This window comes from Eleginops maclovinus, chromosome 10 (genome assembly GCF_036324505.1).
Source record: "Eleginops maclovinus isolate JMC-PN-2008 ecotype Puerto Natales chromosome 10, JC_Emac_rtc_rv5, whole genome shotgun sequence".
Classification (NCBI taxonomy): domain Eukaryota; kingdom Metazoa; phylum Chordata; class Actinopteri; order Perciformes; family Eleginopidae; genus Eleginops; species Eleginops maclovinus.
In genome coordinates this window covers 8,493,160-8,516,636 of record NC_086358.1, presented here as the reverse complement: position 1 = coordinate 8,516,636, position 23,477 = coordinate 8,493,160, and the positions used below count along the sequence as shown (strand labels likewise).

The 23,477-nt window shown below is 39.6% G+C and overlaps 1 protein-coding gene across 1 annotated transcript in view; it reads left to right on the top strand.

Moving 5' to 3' along the window:
* The window catches only part of nrg3b (neuregulin 3b), a 173,161-nt gene that overhangs the window by 135,189 nt on the left and 14,495 nt on the right, over positions 1-23,477 (top strand). The window contains 4 exon segments of the mRNA XM_063892699.1: positions 10,230-10,303; positions 16,093-16,119; positions 20,239-20,341; positions 22,618-22,744. Coding sequence (XP_063748769.1) covers positions 10,230-10,303; positions 16,093-16,119; positions 20,239-20,341; positions 22,618-22,744 — 331 coding nt within the window.

The following is a 23,477-nucleotide window of genomic DNA, read 5'->3' as shown; positions in this document are numbered from 1 at the left end:
ATGAGCTCCTGATATGAGTGCAGATCAGTGTTAACACCTGGAGCCACGTGGCGCTGTGACTTTTGCACTCTGTTATGCATCACGGAGCAGAATGATCCCCCCGATGCATAAGAACCAGAGCCAAATTTGTACTATGTAGGGCAAGATGAGAAGCGGCGAATTGGGCATAACTAATATCATTGATGTTTGCGGAGAAAACCTAATCCTGTGCGCATGATAGTAGTATTTACTTGCAGCTCTTGAGGGCATTAGCAGTGTCAGTGTTTTCCACCCATTGCTAATGTAAAAATCACTGAATGCGGCGATGTGTTGGTCCAATAACCGTGTATGCTATTGAATGAAAACATGTGGGTATTTTTTTACTTCTTTTTCTTGATGGACTGTTGTGTTGTGTTGTAAAACGACGACCACTTCTTCTAATTTCTGTTTTGTATTTGTCAGACCAACAGCATGAAACCCAGAAACATTTCCTATAATTTACACGGACGAGAAAAAGAGGCAGCACTTATAGTTGTGGGAAGACAGATCGGATAGAGGAAGCAGCCATGGGTTGCTGAGAGTCTCACATAAAGCTAACGTAAACTCTAAAATAAGATAACATGCCGGAGGGTGATGCTTTTTGCTCCTGAGGTGACAGATAATGACAGTGTTTCCAGAAATGTTGATACTTTGTGTCAAGTGTTAGTCAACTATAATGCATGAACAGAATTTAGTTCTCCCCACAGTCGCTCATCCTATAATCACGTATAATCATGTTTAAATGGCAATGGCATCTCCTTTAAGACTAAATTGCTAGTCTACAGCAAACATTATAATATTCATGAGTAGTCTGCATTTAATGCTGTGCTTATTTACAAACTGAGGCATTTGTTTAGATAAAGGTCACTTCCTTGCAGTTATCTCTATCATTACTGTTTATTTAAAGGAAACAGCTGGGAAATAGACATTAATAAAGGCTGTTATGGTGGTAAAGATTTCATAAGCAAGTAATGAACACCATTACATGCTTACACAAAGGACAACTGTTTCAGTCTACTTTGTACAAAATCACTAAATTAAATTCATCATTATGTTCAGCTGATGTGACTCTTATGAATATTTAAAGCATGTAGAGCAAATGCATGTACAAAAGGTCTCCTTTAGCTCTGTGAGATAATACACACTTTAATTCCATCCAACATTTAAATGCACTAAAGTCGTGTTTCCTTTATATAACATGCAAGCGATCTGCATTACTCAAGGACACAAGCCTCCATTTATACAATGTGTGCAGACAAGACGATGATGTTACATCCCCACTTACCAATTACCAGTAGGTGGTGAATTATTCATTTCACTATTGCGCCTGTCGTGGTGATGTCATCAGCCACACCTTTTTGGCACACTTTTCACAAAACAAACCCACCTTAAACTAAATTACTCACTGGCAAGGGCTCATGTGAGGACGGCATTTTCTATGTTTTGTCACGGTTCCAAGTAACACAGTTAAACATGATTACTGTTTCATTGGCACCGGTCCTAAAGGGGCCTGTATATGATTTCAAAGAAGATAGGCTTTTAAAAAATGTGTTGACAAGCAGAGACTCTTTTTTTTTTTATACCCCCAGTCACTTACCATCTTCTTTATTACTGTTTAATAATCACTTTATGTTCTCTCAAGGTACAGTTCAAACACCCCTTTCTAAATTCTTAATGTACTGCATCATTAGAGAGGAAGCCAACAGTCTGTGTTGTCTCTGTCTTGTGCTGGCAGTCACTCAAAAAAGGAGGAGAGCCCTAATGAATGATAAAAGTTATAGAGATGTCTCAGGTGATTCAGGAAGATATTGTTTAGATGACTCTCAAATGCTTCAAGACTGCCAGGATGATCTCAGTCACAAATATTTGGGCGGTTATCTCTCATCAGCTTAGTAGTTTTAAAATATGTAACATTAAATATCATCAATCTTGGAAATGACTTTCACAAATTCTGCCGCCAAAATAATCATTTGTATATAAATTGCTCCGTCTCTGTAACGTTGAATTACCAATACAACATAATGAGGCTAAAAATAGACTGCAGGAGTTGTTTTGAGCATTTGTAGATGGATATTTTCTTCAATTTATCAGGAATTGTTGGACAATGAAAGACATGTGAGAAGAACCTTATTTCTTTTTAAAATTACAGGTGAAATAGGTTGAGTGAGTGGCATACAAATGCTCATTTTTGTGGATGAGTTATTCTTTTGAAACACAGAAGCATAACAATAGACATGTACAACAACTGCGTTTTGATGAGAGTGATTACAGACAAAATTGGGGAATCCAAAACTAAATGTGCTCTTAAAAGATTCTTATTTTTATGGTAGCCCCTGGAGATATCGCTCATGACTATGGGACATGACTCATATAATATTGTTGACAGAAACCTGGTGCAAATGACAACACAGCTGCAGTATTAGCTGGTTATCTAAATGTCTTTCACTGCAGAACAAGAACTGTTGATTCTTTTTGCTGTATGGCTCTCTTACGAGATCCAAACTAATTGATGATGTTTAGCGAGTCCTCTGCAAACATGCCAGATGATCACCACAAACAGAGCTGATTGATGATAATGTTATCCCCCCCTATGAGGGGCTTTGTGCTTATGTTTACAGATAAGACATTAAGGACATTTCTATGTTTGTTTTCTTTTAGTCCAGTATGAAAGTACTTGAGCAGCCCATTTCTAAATAATTAAACAATAGATGGAGGGAAGCCATAAGGTTGTTTGCAGAGGTTAATAATACACAATGCACATGTCTAGTGTTATTCAGCACTGGAATTGCAAATCGTATGAATATTTAACCTATACTGACTGCTGGTAAAATTCATCTTTATTTTTCGAGAGCTTAAACATAATAGAAACGCCAGTATATTTTTGCAATTGTGCGACCACGCACCCATGCACGCACCTACACACACCCGGGAAAAAAGGTAAAGAAATATCTGAAGATGAAGTGGAATACATTGCCTTCAGCAGGATCCCTCCCAGCCCCTCTCTCACCGTGTCCCTCCTCTCACCCCTTTTCCTTCCCCTCTGTTATCTCTAGGCCTTTGAAACAGCACCTGTTACAGACTCGCAGCTTGGGAGCACCGTCATGATGTAGTGTGCACTCCTGCGTGATACTGTGCCAGCTCCGAGATTTCCCATCCAACCCAGCTGATGTGCATGGCATACGAGCCGGGACGTCTTCATCCTTCAAGAGCTTAATGAGTACTTGGAGCATTTTAGATAGGGAACACCAGACCAGAACATTGTGTGCTGTGTTGCTCTCTTGTGCCATGCGGCCAAAATATTGTATTGGTTTTGCTGGTTACTTCAATGACATTTGATCGTGAGGCTGCGTAAGTGTGTGTTTATCTTGATGAATGTACAGGCTGCAGCAGCCTTGTTTACTGTCTTAGCTGATGAAAATGTAATGATCCCTGCAGCAAAATGGGGACATTGCAGCAGTTATTATGCCAGGGTACAGCTCAAGAAAATGCAATGTGCTGTAAATACTATTCACCGGCAAAACGTTTTCAGGATAATATCCAAAAAGCTGTGAAACTTTAAGACAGTATGACCTTACTTCACTTTATTCAGAAAGTATTTACTATAACAGTAAAGTGGCTCATTAGTCACAACCCTAATGAAGCTGTAATTAACTGTAGTTGAGTTAGCAAGTGCAATATCTGAGACAAACAGTTGCTTGACTGACAATCTAGATTTTAATCACAGTGTTGTAGCCTTATATTTATCATACATCACGCATTTCATGTCCCCAGCAAATGAAATGGCTTTATTAATGCTCTGTTTTGACGTCAAAGTAATTAAGTCTACCTAAATTTATGATGCCAATTATTTAACTGCTAGGCACGCATTATGTTTGTATCTACACAGTCTCTGTAATTCATAGAAAGCAAAGCCGCTCTTTAACAGATAACTTTACCTCTTTTTCGGCCTCTTCTCTATATAGCATTAAACTTTTGAACACATTCACATCCTGGCAGCCGCATATCATTCTTGTAAGTAAACAGCTCTTACGAAGTGGTCGACATCCATCACATTCGCTCATGGTGTAATTCATGTCCGCGTACCTTCCCGGTTGCACTGCTGCAAAAGACAGATAGAGATATGTATGGTTTGTGCGATAACGGGAGAAGACTGTCTTTATTGTAGGCTGTTTGGCCTTGTATCATGTTTGTTTTTTTAAACTATGGAACAATCTAAGCAGATTGCAGCCAACTCATAGCCTAGTCTCCCCTCGTACACCATCAATCACAATGAGAGAAATGTCAGCCTCTGATTAGTGTTTGATATTGAGAGTGAGCAGAGATGCATGTGTGGGAGTGAAAGCATGTGTATGTGCGATGGGTGTGCGTGCATGTGTGTATGTGTGATGGGTGTGATATGTTTGTGTGCATGCTTCTTATTATAAAAGAAATTAGATCACTGGGGGTCTACATTTTTTTCTGCTCTTAAAAAATGGATTTCAGTTAGACATCCCAACCTTCCCAGTGGTGAAAATTAGGCTGCGGTAGAAAGAGAATGCAGCTTAAATCAACTGCATGCCCTCAGCCTTTTCTTATGCCGTATTTATAAAACTGGAGGAAAATAGATGGATATCATGGACTGCAGCAGGTGCTTTGTCAAAAATGAGCAAATTAAAAAACCACAGTATACACATTCCACACACAGGGAACCATTTCAATAATGTATTTCAATATTTAGCAATTAACATTATACCGAAGTGCATCTGTGCGTCCCATGCATATGCAAATCTTGATTTTATTATGCACGACTTGTAGGTCAAATTATGGAAATTAGGGGTAACGCCCAATTCAGTAATACTTAACATCATCAACTGCACCAGTTGGTTTGCAATATGAGATGTGGCAGGTGATTCAATAGGCTTGGTGCAGTGTGAAGAATGTGTCTATTGAGTGTGGCAGGAACCCCTCTGCCAAATTATGATTGCCTTTGATACTGAGACTGAAGAAAGTCATTTCCAAGAAGTCAGGTAATTAAGGGAAAGTGGATCCAGTCCAACATTATCTGCGTTTCAAATCATTTGTGGATACTTTCTGTTAACTTCCCAATCATCATGTTTACATTACAGCGATTGCCAAGCTTAAGTAGCATGCAGTTTCTTTAGTCAGTATTACTAAGTCAGTTGTTTTTTTCCAGGATTACATTTTGGCAAGCTGAGCTAACAAGCTGTTTATAGCAATTTCCTGCAGTTCAGGGTTAGCCAGCCTTGGTTATGAAGCCTAGTCATATAGCCCAGATAAATCAAGACGTGCTGTCGGAAAGCTTTTTATACTGAGAGTGGGGCTATGACTGCACTCACCCGTTTCTTTTTTAGGTTTCATTATAATAATGTTGAACTCGACGGGGTGCCAAAAGTTCTTATCAAAGCTACTCAACTCTTTAGAAAACGATCTGACTCCATTATAATAGAATACATGTTTTCAGCTTACTGTAGTTCGGAATATAGACACTTTAAAACCAATATCTGTTGAATTTGACTGATTACATAAAACTCACAGTTGTGTGATATAAATAGTGCAATTTATATTCCTTTTGTTAAACTACAGAAAGAAAGAAAAAAAGAGTTTAAAGATATTGACCAGAACACATGCAAACAGTGTTTTTCTCGACTCTTAAAAGCACAAATTACCCAAAACACATCTAGATTAACACAGGACTAATGTCAGTGTGCAATTCAACATTACATTAAATTATAAGCAATGTACTCGATTACAAAGTGTGAGGGTTTAATCACATTTTGAATCCATCTTACAATATTTCTGGATACAATTATCAATGGCCACTAGGATGCATCCAAAACCTAGCCTAAGTTCATCTAGTGCTCAAAAATCTTGAAGTGATTCTCACTAAAGACACTATCATACTTTACCTCTTCTACAGTATTAATGGCTCATATGGAGTTCTTTACAGGACATGTGGAAGCTAATTGCATGGGCGTTAGATATTAAATGAAAAGTTAGGTTGACATGAACACTTTCCCTTCCTTCTTTCCTCCTTGAAAAACCCGCCCCTCCCCTTGCACTCACACTTTTCTCCATTTTTAGTCACGCTAATTAACAGGCAGGGTGGTGATTAGTTATGAGGCACTGCTGCCCTCCCCTCCATCATCCTCCAGACATCAGAGGTGTGTTTTCTCGGTGACTCGAACATGTGTCAAAGGCAGCTGGGTAGTCAGGGACGGCGCTAAAGCAGTAGGTCATTAGCCCCAAGTCTATAGGTTCTGCTCATTCAAACAGCATCTGCTGAATGTAAACTTCTTAAAGGAAGCTGTCGCATGTGTCCTGATTACCACACACATCTGGGTTATCTTTGAATAATTCCATCAATGAGGGAACTCTCCAACGCACACATGAATTAATACAAGCTCTTGTTCCACCATTTCTCTCATTGGAAAATAGACACTCAACACACATACTCAAAGTGCGTCATTATCTAACATTGTTTATCATCCTTCCGACGCCATGTTCACTCAAACACATTTACAAAGCATTGTTTGCATCTCATTGAGGGATGCTGAGCTTGTTTCACAGTGCTACAAAGGCAGCAGGAGGGGAGAGATGGAGATATAGACAAACAGAAAGCAAGCCCAGACGTAAACAGATAGCCAGACAGGCATTTTGCCTCTGGGTTCGTGTTTCGGAATACTAAAAAGGAGTCTCAGCTCACACCCAGGGATAAAAGGTGCGATGTAGGGCGACAGAGCCCAGCAATGGGAGGGGAGGCACGATTTACCCTTGAAATCTGAAAGGGTGCCTTGTGCTCCTCCCTGATTTTTCACATAACATGTTTGGCTGTTTAAATCTGACTGGCGACATCTACAAAAAGGGACAGTGCTTTTATTTTATACCAAAAGAAAGAAATTAGATGTGTAGGTTCCCTGTGATCTGCATTTGAGAACTAACAAGAGGTTGACATTGTACATAACAATAAGAATAAATGTGTGAAAAGTCCAGATTCTCCTGGGATACTATCTTATTGATAAACCAGCTATTACTTTATCATACAGAGACCGTTTTTACTAGGTGTTTAATCTGATATTGCATTAGTCATTTCCATGTAAAATGTTCAGTTTGATTTTCCTCCTTGGTTAATAACGATGATTTTAAAATGGATATTTGGATCCTAGTGTTCTCAAAGCATTTATATCAGATCACTTTAACCATATTGGCCTATGACTTGGAAGCTTGCATCACAAACAATGACCAAAATAATCCATTAGATTCTATTCTTCTCACATTTTTATTGTACTTCACTGTATTATGGAAATTATTCAGCAAATCAGTTCTGGCTCACAATTGCACAGTTATTAAGAGCCAGGCAATATACTGTATGAATACATGAACTATCATCCGCATTACAATAACGTACGTTTTGCCAACAATGAATTCTTCAATTTGACGCCCAACATATCTGTACTACTAAGGAGCACTGTTCAAAATATCTCCAGGAAGCAGAATTAGTCCAACTGATTGCTCTGTTAGTAGCACTGTTAACTTCTCTATAGGTCAACACAACAAAATAAGGTGTTTTTATGTCTGTGTGAAATAAAGTTACAGGTGACTGAATTTGTCATCTTTTTCAGGCAATGTAAGTCTGGCTTTGTGAGAGACAATGACAGGAAACAATCTAGTTCTTAATGCCCTTCTTTTCTCGCCTGAGCGGAGAAATACAGAGGCTTTTGTTGGTTTTGCTTATTACTTTGGAAATTAAATAACATAAATTGTTTGAAGTTTAAGATTTAAAGGGTTTGTTTCAAGGAGATTTTTCACACATCAGTTGAACGGTAATGATTCCCACCATTTAAAGGTGCAGTTAGAGAGATTTTTACTGCCACATAACACAAAATGATCGTTCCAACGATCACGCCCTGCAGCTTTACAGCAGTGCTGATCACCATGAAAGGCATTTTGACATTTTCATTGTATGCCTTTTAAAGCAACTGTTATCAGTATTTTTTTTCTCCATGTGTGCAGGGAGAGAAAGGGATTACTTATTTGTTATAACATTGTTCATTCAGCTTTTTTGGCCACTTGAAAAAGAGACTTTAATCTCAATGAGACTTTTACCTGGTTAAATAAAGGATATATATATATATTCAGTACACTCTTGGTTTCTTTAGAGCTACTGAGAGAAAAAGTCACACTTATAAATCCCACTGCTTCTTCAGCACCTCAGACAGCGCTATGGATTTATCAATAAACAGCTAGGAGGAATATCAGAACCATGGTTGGGGCTATAGATTCTAACATGCATAAGCCCCAGTCAAATAAAGGATCGATGGGTCAGGCGGACTAACATGCAACTAAAGAACTCCGCGGCACGTTCTCTTCTACTACTAAGGGATGGAGTTGGAACTTTTGGTTTAAAAAGGGGCATGAATTTTTGTTCATTTTTCTGACAAGGGTGATTACATCATCTTTCATCCATTTGCCTACTGATGAAGAGCAAATATGATTACAGTAAATATCAGAATTCCAGAAATCCAATGTGTTGAGTTCGATGGTTTCTGGGGTTTCAAGTGGCCACAAGTTCAATCAAAGCAAGTTAGACCAAAGTAAATTATTTTTGAATCTTGTGCAAAGAAGGGATCTCTGTTGGTGGACATTTAAGTGCAATTTTACGCGAAACAAGTAACAATATTGCAGAGTGCAACCTAACATTTTCCTTTTGAGCCATGAAATCGTCAAACAAGCCGCAAACGGCAAAAAAATTGTCACCCACTGAAAAAGCAGACGCTGGGCAATACCACTACCCTCAGCTTTGAGCCAGCGTGAAATAAGAGGACCACATACCGTTTGTATATCGATTTATTTTCATCAATTGCGCAGCTCCATACTGCATTATAGCGGAAAGAGGATGGATAAGAAGGGCACATATTGGGCTGAGACACGCTGAACAAATGGAAGCTGCAGCTTGAGATATAAAACAACGAATGGTGACAGTCTATCACAGTTGTCACTCTTATCACAGGCCTTACCTACAACTTCTGATCTCCACAGCTGCTCAGTTTGTTTTACATGGCTCTGTTGTTGCTGGCAGTGATGTATTTTTTTATTTTTCTTCGGGCTATCAGGTCGAGCTGAGCTGAGTGTGACCGAATGGTCCGCTTCTGCCTGTCACTCATCCAAAACATTGTAGTGTATGTGTGATCGGTGACACCAGTGGAAATGCGGCGGACAGATATTGACGGATAATGTTGCGAGCGTAAATCCTTGCAGTTTACCTATAATATGTCATCGACTGATGAAATGGAGAAAATATAGACAAGTCTGACATATCGCTCACTCATGAACAAGTTAATGTTGAAACAGTCACATCAAAGCAAATCCCCCAATTGTCTCCCCTAAGCCGTGAAACAGCAGAGGGATGGATCAGCCCACTGAATGTTCTCACAGTATGGCCACTATTGAAGATCGGAATAAAAAATGCCTGAGTCCTCTTTGAAATAGAAACTGTTGAGGATTGTGCCAAACTAGGGCTGAGTGCAGAGGGGCAACTCCAAAACTTTATATTTCTGACCTGATTTTTGCAGCAACGTTTTGTAAAAAAAAAAAGTTTTATTCTGACAGGAGCGGTTCACACAGGATTGTTAAATTCATTAATACGAATGATAAATGTATAATAATGTATAACGATAAGGGTTTTGCTGCGATATTGCATACTTTCGGTGGATATATTCATGACAGTTGCTGAGGGATCTGCAGGCATTAACAGTCTTGGGATGTTTAGTTGGTGATGAAAGCAAATATCTGGACCGTGCCAAGACGTTGTTTATGTGAGTGTCACAGCTATGGCAGCTTCCCTTCCACTGTAGATCTTCAGAGGTCTTCATCACGCCAAGTACTCCCCATCCCAGAACCCCGTTTCTTCCACGGGGACCTGGCATTCCTGTCAGTCAAGTGCTATCAGTGAGGCTGCAGGCGCTGCTTATAGGCCTGCCCAACTATGTTCTCCTTCCTTTCTTTTTCTTCTCAACCCACCCCTCTCGACAGTTTCTGTGTATCTCCCTCTACCACCTCTGTCCTCAGCTAGCACTCCACTTTGAGCCCTCCGTTCATTCCCATACTAGGTTCTCCCCCTCTCAACTTTCCTTATCTGAAAGTCTCTTCATGATGTACTTTTTGCTTGGTTTGTCCAACTTCTAATCTTGTTCTTTTTCCTCACCCTCTCGCAGGTGTAAGGAGGGCTACCATGGACTGCGCTGTGACCAATTTGTACCCAAGACGGATGCCATCTTGTCAGACCCAAGTACGCTTTCCTTTCTATGTTATTATTCTACAGTATATTGATCTGTGACATGAGAACAGATATAACAAGAACATGTTACATGCCTGCGAACAAATATCTGAATGTGTTGTGTTACTCAACAAGATAAATATAAATCAAGTGTACAACACACCGGCACCCTGGGGGAATAGGGGTTAAGGCACCAACCATAAAGACAAAATACCCGGTTCAAACACAACCGGGGACCTTTTTGCATGTTGCTCCTGATCGCTCTCCCCCTTTTTCCTCTCAGTTCCCTAATGTCAACTCATTTTTTAATCATAAAACAGCTCAAAAATAAAAATCATACAGCTCCGGAAAAAATTAAGAGACCACTCCACAATTTTTCTTAAATATGTATCTCTACCTGTATGGCAGCCAGTCCAGTGTTTGTTGAAATGCAACACAGAGATAAATTGTGAGTAGTTTATAGAATACAATAAAAGAAACGAGAAAACATTTAACTCAAAGACATACCTAAGAGAAAATGGTAATGCTGAAGTGGTCTGAAGTTTAGAGGATTGTTTCATTTGATGATATTGTTATAATTGAAAAGCTTAAGTTTCAGGGATTTTCCAAAGGTAAATGCAAAAAATGCAACAAAAAAAACAGCCATAGATTTAACATTCTTTGCCCAATTTTTAGAGCCACTTAACCCTATCCCTTAAAAAAACTAGCTCACATCAATTTAGACTACAGAAAGCTACAAAGCTGTATGAGTTTATAATGCTATCACCAAAACCACCAAAACAAAAATATTCTCAGCTTTAGTTTGAATTATTTTAGGCTTTATATTTCCATTTTATGTCCTTTTTTCACAGCAGTTGGTTACACATCGATTATTTTTATTTTTTATTAGAGAAATAAAGAATATTATTTAGAGACATGGTTATTATGTGCTTCAAAACACTTGCTTTCTTTATTGGCTGATTAAGAACAGTTCTACCATGCAGATAGTTATATTAAACCCTGTGCATAAAGACTGCCATCTTTAATCTTGATTAAGTCTAGCTACAAGGAAGGGAAGTTTTCAGTTTCCAATTGCTCATGAGAAACACTTACCCTGGAGTCTTTAAATTCCCATGACAGCTGTGTAGTGTAGTTTTAAAAAAAAAAGTCAGAGGTACAAGGAAGAGAAATTAGAGGCCCAGAGCCTTTCCCATGAGACGGTGGCTTTACAAATGTGCCGTGTTTTATGGAGTGACTCGACTTCTCCGCACAGAGAGTCGGAGAGAAAACTTAACTCCTACTTCCTTCTGTGTGATGCCACCAGACCCACTGAGAGTCCAGTAATGGGGTCACAGGCCATTGACATGGAGCATGTTTCCTCTCCCTCATGGCAGCTAGTTTTCTGGATTTATTTTATCTTCTATAGGCAGGCATCCATTTTCATGCGTGTCCAGAAGGGAAGATTTTTATATTGCCTTTTGAGATAGGCTGAATCAAATTATGTTTTGCCCAAACATAGACACCCAAAGAAACATATACAATACGTTACAAGACAATTAAAGAACAATTTCATTTTCTTTTTTAAAGGGTATAATACACTGAGCCTAAAAGGGCAAAATATAGAAGAGGGTTGAAGGGTAAAAATATCCCCATTGCAACATCCAGGATGGATTTTGTCAGTGGATTAAACATACAATAGACCTTTCAGATGACAAAAAAAACTGCGTTTCAGGGATGGCGAAGCATAAAACAGTTTGATCAGCGTGAGGGGAAAACACTTTAAGGGTAGGAAACTCAAAGTGGAAGCTTTAACTCCTAAGCTGCAAAGCCAGAGTTGCAGTGTTGCTGCTCTTGTGTTGTATGCAGAGTAGTTTAACGGAACAAATTCCAAAATGTGTCTTATGACCCCTTTTAAAACAAAGCTTTAATCCTTAAGCAGCCCCGGGTCACAGGTTCAATGCCTAAAAGCTGTAAATGAATGAACCAAAGAGTCATTCTTACATTCCAGATGGATTTTTTGATCCTTTTCAAAATGCCTATTGTTAAACTATTCAGTAACCTGAACAAAAATATTGCTGTTTATGTTCTGTTACAAATGAAGACATCTTGAATAAGATTGCCTTTACTTGGGTGCTACAGGAAGCTCTCCCAAAATACTTCCCAGAATCAACATTAGCCCCCCCCCCCCTCCTTATAGCTATATATAAATCCTGAGAATAAACAATATCATATGACGTCAAGTGCAGCCTTGCCAGACAGTTCCTGAATATTAAAATCCCACGGAAATCACAAATAGACCTTCTAAAATCTTCAGTTATGGTTATTAGCTTTTGTTTTCATATAACTGAAGGACTTGGTAGCTTGGAGGCCAAATACAAATCTAACATGTACTTTTTCTCTGTAAAAGTTCAGTTTCCTTCTTTCACTTGTTTGCATTACAAAAGCCCAGTAGTTTTGCTCAAGGACCGGCTTGTAAGCTGGGTGTTCTCTTTCTGTTAGTTCAAGGTATACTGTATGCATGTAATAGTAATTCATAATACAACGCATTCATCTTAATAGTATATAGTTATTAATACGAATCAATTGCTGGATAAATTAAGATAACAGATTAGTGAACAGCATATTAACATACAATATTTATGAAATGTGTATAAAAAATATACATTTTCAGAAGATGTTTTGACATTGTCAGTAGCAACTGTGTGTCAGGAGCACACCTCCAAAATGAATAATACAAGGCAGGAAACAAAGTGCCTTGTGACAGACCTGCATGGACGCACCTGTTTGCCTGTGTTTTGGCCACAATCGTTTAATCACCAACAGAGATAAATGTGCCCTGGAAGATTTGAGAGAGGAATGTAGCCTATTTTGATCTCTGTTGATACAGAGTAATCTAAAATTTACCCAGATTACCAAGGGTTTTGAGGATTATCCTGCTTCCTCAAACCAAATCATATAATAACATACACACATACATGCACACAACTACAAGTGGATAAGTTCCAGTGAAACTCAGTTCAATGGAAATGTGTTCTAGATTTGAAGCTTTAGACATGCATCTCACATGAGAAAATGATGAATATTTGTATGTGCCACGCAAACTATTCTCTTTTAACCTTTCATTCTTCTTTTCTGAAATCAATCCTTGTGCACGTCACAGTCAAAAATCATACATCCGCTCCCATGCTTGGTCTTGGTATTGACTACCCGCAAAGCAGCGCCTAAAGAGAGCCGTCCACACAGTGCCACTCCATCATACACACATCCTTACAGAGGTAGAAAGAGAAGCGGGGTCTGTTGCGCACATCTCAAAAGCCCCGGGGACAAAAGGACAAAGAGACTCCCTGTCAGGTACTCCAGCTGCACTGCTGTGAACTCGGAAATGAGGTGGATAGAAAGAGCTGGGGTTTGAGTCATTGGCGCACAGTGGTGAAGGTCGCAAGGTTTTTTATTAGAGACATGTAAGTGTAGGAAGGCTGCATTTTAGTCTATATCTGGTATAAAAGAAAAAACTGAATGAGTTCCTCCTCATACTTTGAAAGAGTTTGGGGCATGCCATTAATGGTGTTCAGTGGAGCAAGTTGCACATCTGAGACTACAAAGGTGATGGAGTGGGAGGGAGGTGAGCCGGCTTTTGGTTTTACCTAGCTGACTTACAAAGAGGAAGAAGTCAAGCTTCTAATTTGAACTATATATCTCCGGTAGATATTAGGTCTGGTGTAAGTAGCTACACAGGATATTGAGCTCACACACACACACACACACACACACACACACACACACACACACACACACACACACACTTTGGCTCCCCAGTGTTGCTCACCCAAATGAAGGAGGGGATTAAGGATTTGATTCACGGCTGCCATTGTCTCTCCCACCCGCCAGATTTCTGCCTCTTAATCGGGCCAAGAGCATCTGACATGATGCGCAGGTATTCTCCAAGCTTTCTCTAGGCTTCCACTAGAACTTAAGTGATTCTCGGGGGTGCTTTGAGTTGCCAGTGCGACGGATTGGGAGCCTGCATGTATTATGATTGGCAAATGTCTCCAGACAAGGCGATGCCAGAGCGAGGGATCTGTATCAGTGTTGCAATGACATCATCTGCACAGGATGTGACAGTCAGGGCGATGTAGAGAGGGAAAGTGTTGGCTGTTGCCATGGGCAATCACAGAGAAAGGCTTGAATGGATAATACAGATCAGGCAACATCAATGAGATACTGCATTCACTTCTTGGGCCCTGCCAAGTGTTTGTTCTACAGTGCTTTGTGTGGACCATATCCTAATCATGCCGTTATATCTTTAAATTCCTCATGGCAAGAGGAATAAGGTCCCCGGGCCAGAGTTCACTGCCTCTTCACTTTTTTAATCTTTCGTATATGAATTGTTTTCAGACTGGTTATGACTCGCGTCTAATAAATGCTGACACGTGTTAAATAACCCTTGAGACTGCAGGGGATGAATATGGAGATTATAAAGCGACACTATAATGAGTAAAAACATGATGACACCTAGTTTCTATTTAAATACAAATGTTAATTAATTTGTTAATGGAATAATTATTTGGGGTTTTCAGACATTTTATGCAGGCTTTTTTCTTGGTGATGTCGTTCTTGTCAGGAATGCAGCCATAGAGTAAAGTAAAATCTTGGCTTTTAAATGAATGTAATATTGGAACCTTTACAGAAACTGTATATAAACTGTTATCATTTACATTCAAATGTTCTTTGTCCTTAAATTATACCACTTATTAGATAGGGAGATAACTTTGTGAAGTGATTATGCTCCATTCATCCAAATGTTTGTGTGCTTTTTTTAACCCCACTCCAATCTCAAGGGGGGTTTTATTTTCCCCAAACTCACAAAGCCACAGCACTGACAGATTTTCCTTTGGTACAATCAAAATGCATCCGAGAACAGATGTTAATTTTTTATTTTTTATTCTGTGTTAGCCTCTTTTCTTTTTTTTTTTTTAGAGAGTGCCCACTACATAATCTGTCAGGAGCTTGGCAAGCCACATTCTATTTCAAACTCAGACCACCTCTGTCAGAAAAAGCAATTACTAGTGAGGGTTTCATTTTAATTTAAATGAGATTACATTACAGTGACATGAAAAAGGGGCACTGTCAGAATGGAAGGAACACGAGGGCTCCTTTTTATCTGTTTCCCCAGAACTGGGATTGGGAGGAAAGACTTAACTGCATGAAAAAAGGCTATGTGTGTGTCTGTGAGTGTGAGAGAGGGTGTATGTGTGAGACAAAAACATACAGACAGAGCGCAATGCACTGTATGCCTATTGGTGCGACGCATGTGAACGTCTGTGTTGGTGCGGCGCATCTTAAAGCAACCAGCTTGTGAATATTGAGAAGCTATGCTTGGAGACAGAGGAGCACAATTACTGCCGTGCCTCGGGCGTGAATCAATACAACCGCCCTGTGCAAGGCAACGTCAGTGACAAAAAGCTATATATGTCATTTTTTTTAATTTGACTTTCATGATCCTTCTTCTAATCCTCTCAGCCCCTTTATCTGTGTTGTTTTCAAAGCCATTGTAGACTAAGAGTGTATCGCAGGAAGCATACCAAGCTTTTGGGGCTGGCTGGCTTATTACCTGGTGCACAAGGGAGAGACATGTGAGAGAAAAGCGTCAAACCAACTTTATGTTCTAGTTGCAGCATGGGTCGATCCCTAAGGTGAATTCTGAGGCGCATCATGTTGTAACTGTTTTATTCTCCCATCTCTCTCTCTCTCTCTCCCTTCTCTCTGCCTTTTTGTACCCGTTCCCTCCCTTTCCTCATGCTGCCTGGCCTTGAATGGAACAGCGGATGAACTTGGGATTGAGTTCATGGGTAAGACAACTTTACACCGTCTATGTGGAGTACTCAATTGTTAATGTGCCGTACGTCTGTAAAACACCACATACAAAACACACAATCCCGCACAACAAGGCCACTCACCTTGGGAAATTAATGCAGGCTAGTCGCCATGGAAACACCGTGGTGGTGAATTAGGTGTATTCTGTCTGAATGAAGAACAGTGCGGTTAGAGACGAGTGATGTAATGAAGGGGGAGCAAATAAGACACACCGCGGCTGTTCATGTATGAATGTGTGGCCACTTGCCTGCCACACGTATGTAAAGTCAGTTTAGCAGCAAATGTTAGATCTGTTTAGCAAGATATTTGAAAAGCCAATGCAAATTCTGAGTAATTGTCTTAATGGATTAAAAGGCAATGGAAACAATGTTTAAACCCGTTTGTAATTCAATATTCCTTCAGGTACCTTTTTAACCCTCCGGGGAGTTAACAAATCATTATTCCCTCTATCTCTAATAATGGCACTGTTCTTTCTCAAGAAAGAACAGTGCCCCCCCCCCACACACACACACGCGCGCACGCACGCACACACACACACACACACACACACACACACACACACACACACAGCATCCACCGCACTCGTACCGTTTTCCACTTTATCTTTTCGGTCTTTTCCATGCTCTCTAGCTTCCTTTTATGTATACATGATAACAAACATTTGCAAGCTGTGAAGTTTTCCATTAACACAGCTTCATACACCGCCATCACGTCACACACTTGCTCCAGGAATTAGAAGGCGCTTTGAAAGGAAGAAGCCTGCCCTGCGCACAGCATTACTCAGTTCAGTGATTTTAATCTCGGGGACTAAATTAGTCCAGAATGCTGCAGCAGGTGGGTGGATGCATTTGATAAAATGAGAACCGGACTGATCGATTGATACCTGCACAGATGACAGACAGAAGTGCAGGCAGTGTATTCTTTGGGGGTTCTTAAAAGCTTTGTGTGTTTTCACGTATTCATTGTGTTCCATTATTTTTTTCTGCCTTAGCAATGACACTCTTCAAATCTGTTGTAGTCAGCCTTTTTTTCAAGTCTAACATAGGATCGTCTCAGACAATCAGTGAAAATATAGCAAAGCTCTGTTTGGAGTGGGATTGAGTGCACAAAATATGATCTTGTCTTTTGATTTCCTTGCATTTTTTCACCCCTGATTCTGGAGTAGAGTGCCCTAATGTATTTCAGGCCAAATACCACATTTTGTCATGGATACTTAAGCATGTTCCTCATTACAGTATAGCAGTTATTTCTGGTGGTGTGTAGAGTGCTTGCTATAAAATAGGTGGCCATATGGGATTGTGTTGTCCTCGTGTCAATATGACATGGCTTAGCCAATATAACTGAGGCTGTTCAGTTTGTTCCGTCTCCCAACACGCTCTTGCATCTAATTTCAAGAATGCCTTGTGGGCACCAGGCATGAAAGGCCTTTAATGGTTTTATGCACAGACTGCATGTTGGTTGGTCCTTACAGCCATTCAGCACAGCTTTGTAGACAGCTGTTTTTATGCTCAGATTAAAAAAAGGCCTATTTCATCTTTCTAATAAAAGACAGAGGCTCGTCTCAGGTGGTGTCTCGGATGAGCACAGATGATGCTGCAGCAGGGGAAGATATTTCCTATATATTTCAAAGATGGAAACGTCAAGAGGCTATTTCACTGATGGTTAGAGGCTGGAGGGTTTACGGGGGCACAGCTATACAAGTGACACATTGCTTGTAAACAAAGAACACAGGCAACTTCTGCTGTTCATTTGTAAAGTGCAGCTTGAACACATTCACTGCTTTCTCTATAGTAAAAAAAATGCAGATTGGGACAAGAATCTGCAAGTCAGGAACTTGTTGACAGCTCGCCCACTTAGAAGTATTGTAATATAAGTGACAGATATGTAAAGTGGTATGTCTTATTATCTACAATAGAGCCTGACAAATGTATTCAAGTGCTGATATCATGGGCCAGTCTTATTATGTTCAATCATTCAATATCTTCAGATATATGTAAGGATGTTTGAGTGCTTTCATATTAATATACTATTTATCTTTAATTCTGTCATTTTTTTAGTATTAGTTTGTGGTTTAATTAACTTAAATGGTAATTGTAATAAATTAACAAATAAAATGTTAATAAATAAATAACTAAATTAGTTTATAACAACACAAATTGCCAACAAAAACAACCCAAAAAATAAATAAATAAATATTACTCCCAACCCAATGTTAGTTACATTACCAGTTTAAATAAGCAATAGAGGGTCACAGCTGGCCACGCTTGCACCCTTTCTTTAAAGTCACTCCAACTGTAATTCCAAGCCATCCTGGCTCCTTTCCACAAGAGCTGAGTGGGCAGTTTGAACTTCTGATGTATATATCTATTTCTCATCATATTGTATCTCCAGGATGTTTTCAGATGCTATCTTGCCAGAAGTGTTCTAATATTAAAAAGCTTCCACCATACTACCCCATGAATGTGTCGATGCAGCACTGATGTTCTGTAATGCAGAGGAAAAAAAGGAAAGACACTTGGTTGCACTCCAGTGTCTGTTTTGGACACAGGAAGCTCTCCAAATGTCCCTTAAAAAAAAAAGAATTTGACGAAGTGGATAAACAAAGGGTAGACAAGCAAGGATGAAGAAGACCTCCCTGGACAGTTCTGTGTTGACAGCTTCAAAAGCCACAGACAGGCCCTTAAAAGGTCATGAACAGGTTGTGGGGATGTTTTCTGCACTTCACCCTGCAGTTGTGAAGGTGTACAGATCAGACACAGGGGGGGTTATTGTTTATGATTGAATGAGTAATGTCACAGAAGGTTGCGTTGAAGGTCATGAACAATCTCTCCACCCTTCCGCGACGGTTGAGCCCCTGCAGGCATCAGTCGAGTTTGAATCGTAACCCTTGATTTGTGAAACTCCCATTGATCGCTAGGAACTGAATACAGCAATATTCTTTGCAGTTTCGCAAATCAAATGTTACCATCTAGGCTTGATTGGGGGACTTCCCCGGTTTTTCTGAGGTTTACATGTAGCCAACGGACATCCAGGCTCAAACTTCCTCTTTCATGCATCCAAACTATTGATTTTTAAGCAACTTGAGCAGTAGAATAGAGTTTGAGTTTAAAGACGAAGTGTATACCGAGTTTTTTCACCATTAGCCAGTTTTACACACAGTTAGAATATTATTTCTGCTAAAACCAAAACCAATATCCAACAGGTCTTGAGATTGCATTTCGGCAAAAGCGTTCCTCCTTCACAAAGAATATGTACCTGCATTCATGCACAGCTTGCTCAACCGTGATTGCCTACTGGCCTACAAACGGAAACCAATCTTCCGCACCATACTTTTGCACAGTCACCTACAGATTTCAGTTTTATTGTGATGAGGTCATGAATGTCAGTGGGACAGAGAGGTTCCTCCAACTCTCCACATTGGATGGGTTTAAAACCTACATTTTTGTGATTAATTTGACTACTTTACCATGTATTTTCACAAGTAATTGAATGCACTGCCTCCACCCTCTGTTTGAGGAACCGCTGTGAGTTGTGTAGAACAACAATTCAATTGCTCTGTCAGACAGATATCTGCTGGGATCAACTGCTACTTGTCCCAGCTGCCTGTGACCTTAAGCCTCTGCCGCTGATGTACAAGGGTCTGACAAGAAGCTCCGGGAGCACTCATTTGCTGCTAATTCCCTGTCGCCATCAGTCTTCGAAATGCTGACACACATACAGTTCATGCATGCGCGCAAACATGCACGGGGTGGCCCCTGCTGTGCAGACAGTCCATCGGGGTTGCCTGCTGGGTTTTGTCAGAACGAAATGATTATCACACTTCAGTTAGCACATGTCACTGAGCCCTGCCTGTGTCTGCCTTGTCCCTATCCCATGCTCAAACACTGACATTTACTGACAGCAGCATCGGTCGCTTTATGCTAATACAGATTGTTGGTGTGTGTATGTGGCAATGTGTGTACGTCCATCTGCCATTTGTTGTGAGCTCAGCATGTTCATTCTTGATTTGTTTCTTTCTCCCTGATCAATCACAGCCCATATTCTTTGTGTCAAAGAACAAATTCAGTGGCCTGAACTGTGTTTTTCCTCCACAGAGAGTGGTGACACTTACCAGAGGCAGGTGCTGTCCATCTTCAGCATTGCCTCAGGGATCTGTCTTCTTGGAGTGGCATGTATGGCTCTTTACCGCCGCAACAAGTGAGTGATGTCAGCCAGCACCACATTAGTAGAGTATGCCCCTGGCTGTGCAGAAAGAGCACTTTACTATCATGGCATGGAGCCCGATGAAATTCTAAGTGTGAGTAAGCTAGAGGATGTTTTAGCAGGGCATCAAATCCAAATTGTGTAGGATGCATTTGGGACGGATACTCATGTAAGATGTATTTAGAAAACGGTTTCATCAAGCAGGTGTGTCACAAAATGCTTTTCAAAAAACAAGATACACAGATAGGGCAGGAGCTACACCATCTTCCCAAAGCATTAGACCCTAAGCCCGTGTGTACGTTCCGAACTGGCTGAGAGGAGTACCAGGCAGCACAAAAGCAGCCCGCCAAAGTCAATTACTCACTGCAAGAGAAAAGAAATGAAACCAATGTAGACAAAGTAAAAGTAATGGCAGTGTAAAAAGGGAGTTAATGTAGTGTTGATTAAATTGGTCCTGATAAACAAAAATGGGTTTCATTTCAGTACTGGAGTGCTCTAAGAAGTCTCTGTCAGATAGCATGACCAGAGAGTCCTGGCTCAGCAGTGGAATAAATGTACCGGAAATTATCCAAACACAAGTCGTTGTTAAATTGAATTTCTTTTCCCTGAATGTTTTGTGACAGTGTAGCTTCACCTGCAATAAACTTAAGTGTATTCTGCTCCTTAATAAAGAGTAAAAAGGTTCTTTGCATCAGTAGTACACTGACAGGATTAACCAGTAGTGCTTTCTTGTTAGTGTTTATCAACAATACAGAAGAGGTAGCAATAAGAGGCATTTTTAAACAATAAAATATATGAAAATCAAAGCCAAGTTTAATATGAGTGGTTATATGTTTTAGTTATTATGCAGGATACAGAATGGGGAATACATACAACTACATAGCTGGTGTTTGCCAAGTTTCAACCATGAGTTGCTAATTATCATGGATAACTATGACATTTGCTTAATAAAGTAAAAACTACTATACTGAATACAGCATAATGTATTAAGCTCAAATATTATATGATGGTGGATTAAATTTACTTGAAATGTCCAAGAAAAGCGAGGAAATATTTACTTTACTGCTTTCTCTGTAAGATAATGTTTTTAAGTAGTTAGTAACCAACAGCAACATTATTGTCTTTCTTAATATGAGCTTCTTTCAACGTAATTTCATCTGGAAAAAGTAAGCCTTACTGTAGCAATCCAGTATTTAAGAATAAATATTTAATGGGAATTTAACATTTAATTCAAGAGTCTTAAGCATCAATAATTTGTTTATCCAATCAAAGTTTAATCGTAAATTTAAAAATCACTGAATTTATTTAAAGATGCCAATTTACTTCCACCGTCTCCCATTTTGTTTGTTCATTTGAATGCTAATTATGGAATGGATTGCAAGCCATTACACAGTGCTTGTGACAAAAAATGTCAGTTATCTACTGTATGAAGCAAGACAGTCTGCTAAGACTTCAGTATTAAATGGATTAATCAACACCTTACAGGCACCATCTATTTGACATGTTCACTTCACAGCTTTCAATTATGAAGGCATTATATATCCATTAAAACATCCAGACACAAATGTTTCACGTAATCTCCCCCTTCAAAGTAAAGTTCAAAACGCCGGTGTCTCTGAAGGTATTTCTGAAAAATCTCTGTCTTGCTTTTATTCTCTCCTCAGAATATTACCACAAAGGCATGTAATGGACGTTTCACGGTACATTGACTTAATTAAATGTTCACTTGTGCAAGACATCTTCTCTCCTAATGCTATTTTCGTAACCAGCACTTTTCAACACTATCAGACCTTTACCGTTACAGCTCCAGGAGAAAAAAAGGTCCACTTGTGCGTTGCAAGTTCAATGCCACTCAGTCTCTTTAACCTTTCAAGGCAGTTTTACATTAACAATGTTTGACACATGTTGTATGATCATTGTAGCATCGCCCTAAGATTGTTGTGTGTGTGTGTGTGTGTGTGAGTTATGTTGCTGCTTTTACACACATAGAGCAAATGATGTGTCAGGAATGAAGCTAGCAGTTCAATAAATATAATCACCAACATTGTTGTCACGTAATGTGTATAAAGCACAGGTCAAGTCGGTCATAAAAATCAATGATTGAAGCAAAAGCTGTTATCAGAGTGTGTAATCTTTCTCGAAAAGACCGGAAACACATTGACCTCAGCAGACTGCTAATATGAAGTTCAACCCCATGGTCAGTTTAATTGTAGCCTAGTCTGTATTTGTCACGATTCCCTCTTTCTCACTGCTCTTGTTTTTGTCTGCAGAAGACACAGGGAAAAACTCCAGGCTCATTTCTCTGATAGCCGCAGCCTGAGGGACTGCAGCGTCAACGCCTCTGGCCTCATGTCAAAATCTGCTCCCAGGCTCCAGTACAGCCTGCAACTCCAGAAGGTGAGTCTTTACCTGATATTGATTTATTTCCAGGTTATTTCCTTATCATCATTATGATCATTTTTGTTTTAATATGCATAGCACTTGTCTAAAAACAGTTTAGAGTGCTTCACAGGTTGATGTACGAGGGTCGTCTTAAAAATCTCTGTACTGGCTGAAGCCTTTTTGTTCACAGCCATGTCTGACGTGCTAAGAGACAGTGGGGAATTAGAGTTTCAAATGAATGCGTCACGTGTTATACACAGGGAAATCTGCTTGTCATGTTGACATTCCTCTGAAAAACTGCAGATTGGGAATTCAGTGGCATGTCATGGTTCCTGAAAGCACCATGCAAACACAGCACCAATACTGTATAGTAGGCACATGCTCCTAAATGAAACATTACTACTGGTGTTTTATGAATGAGAGCGCTAAAACTGTATTTTTGGTGCATATACTTGCTTTGTAAAATTTCATTTTTGAGAATGGAAAAACCTTGTAGAAACCTTATTGCGCTTTTGGAACAGAAGTTGAAAATTATTTGCAGGATGGAGAGGTTTGTGCAATTGTAACTGTCGTCTCTGCTCAGAAAATGATAATACAAACAAAATGGTGTGATGAAATGATTGATTAATGACGAAACAAACATTTCAAGAGAAATAAAATGATCGGAAGGAGAGCAATTTCATTTTAGCAGCCGTTTCCCATAATGAGAAACCACCATTTCGCCCCCCTGGTTAAAGAAAATAAATTA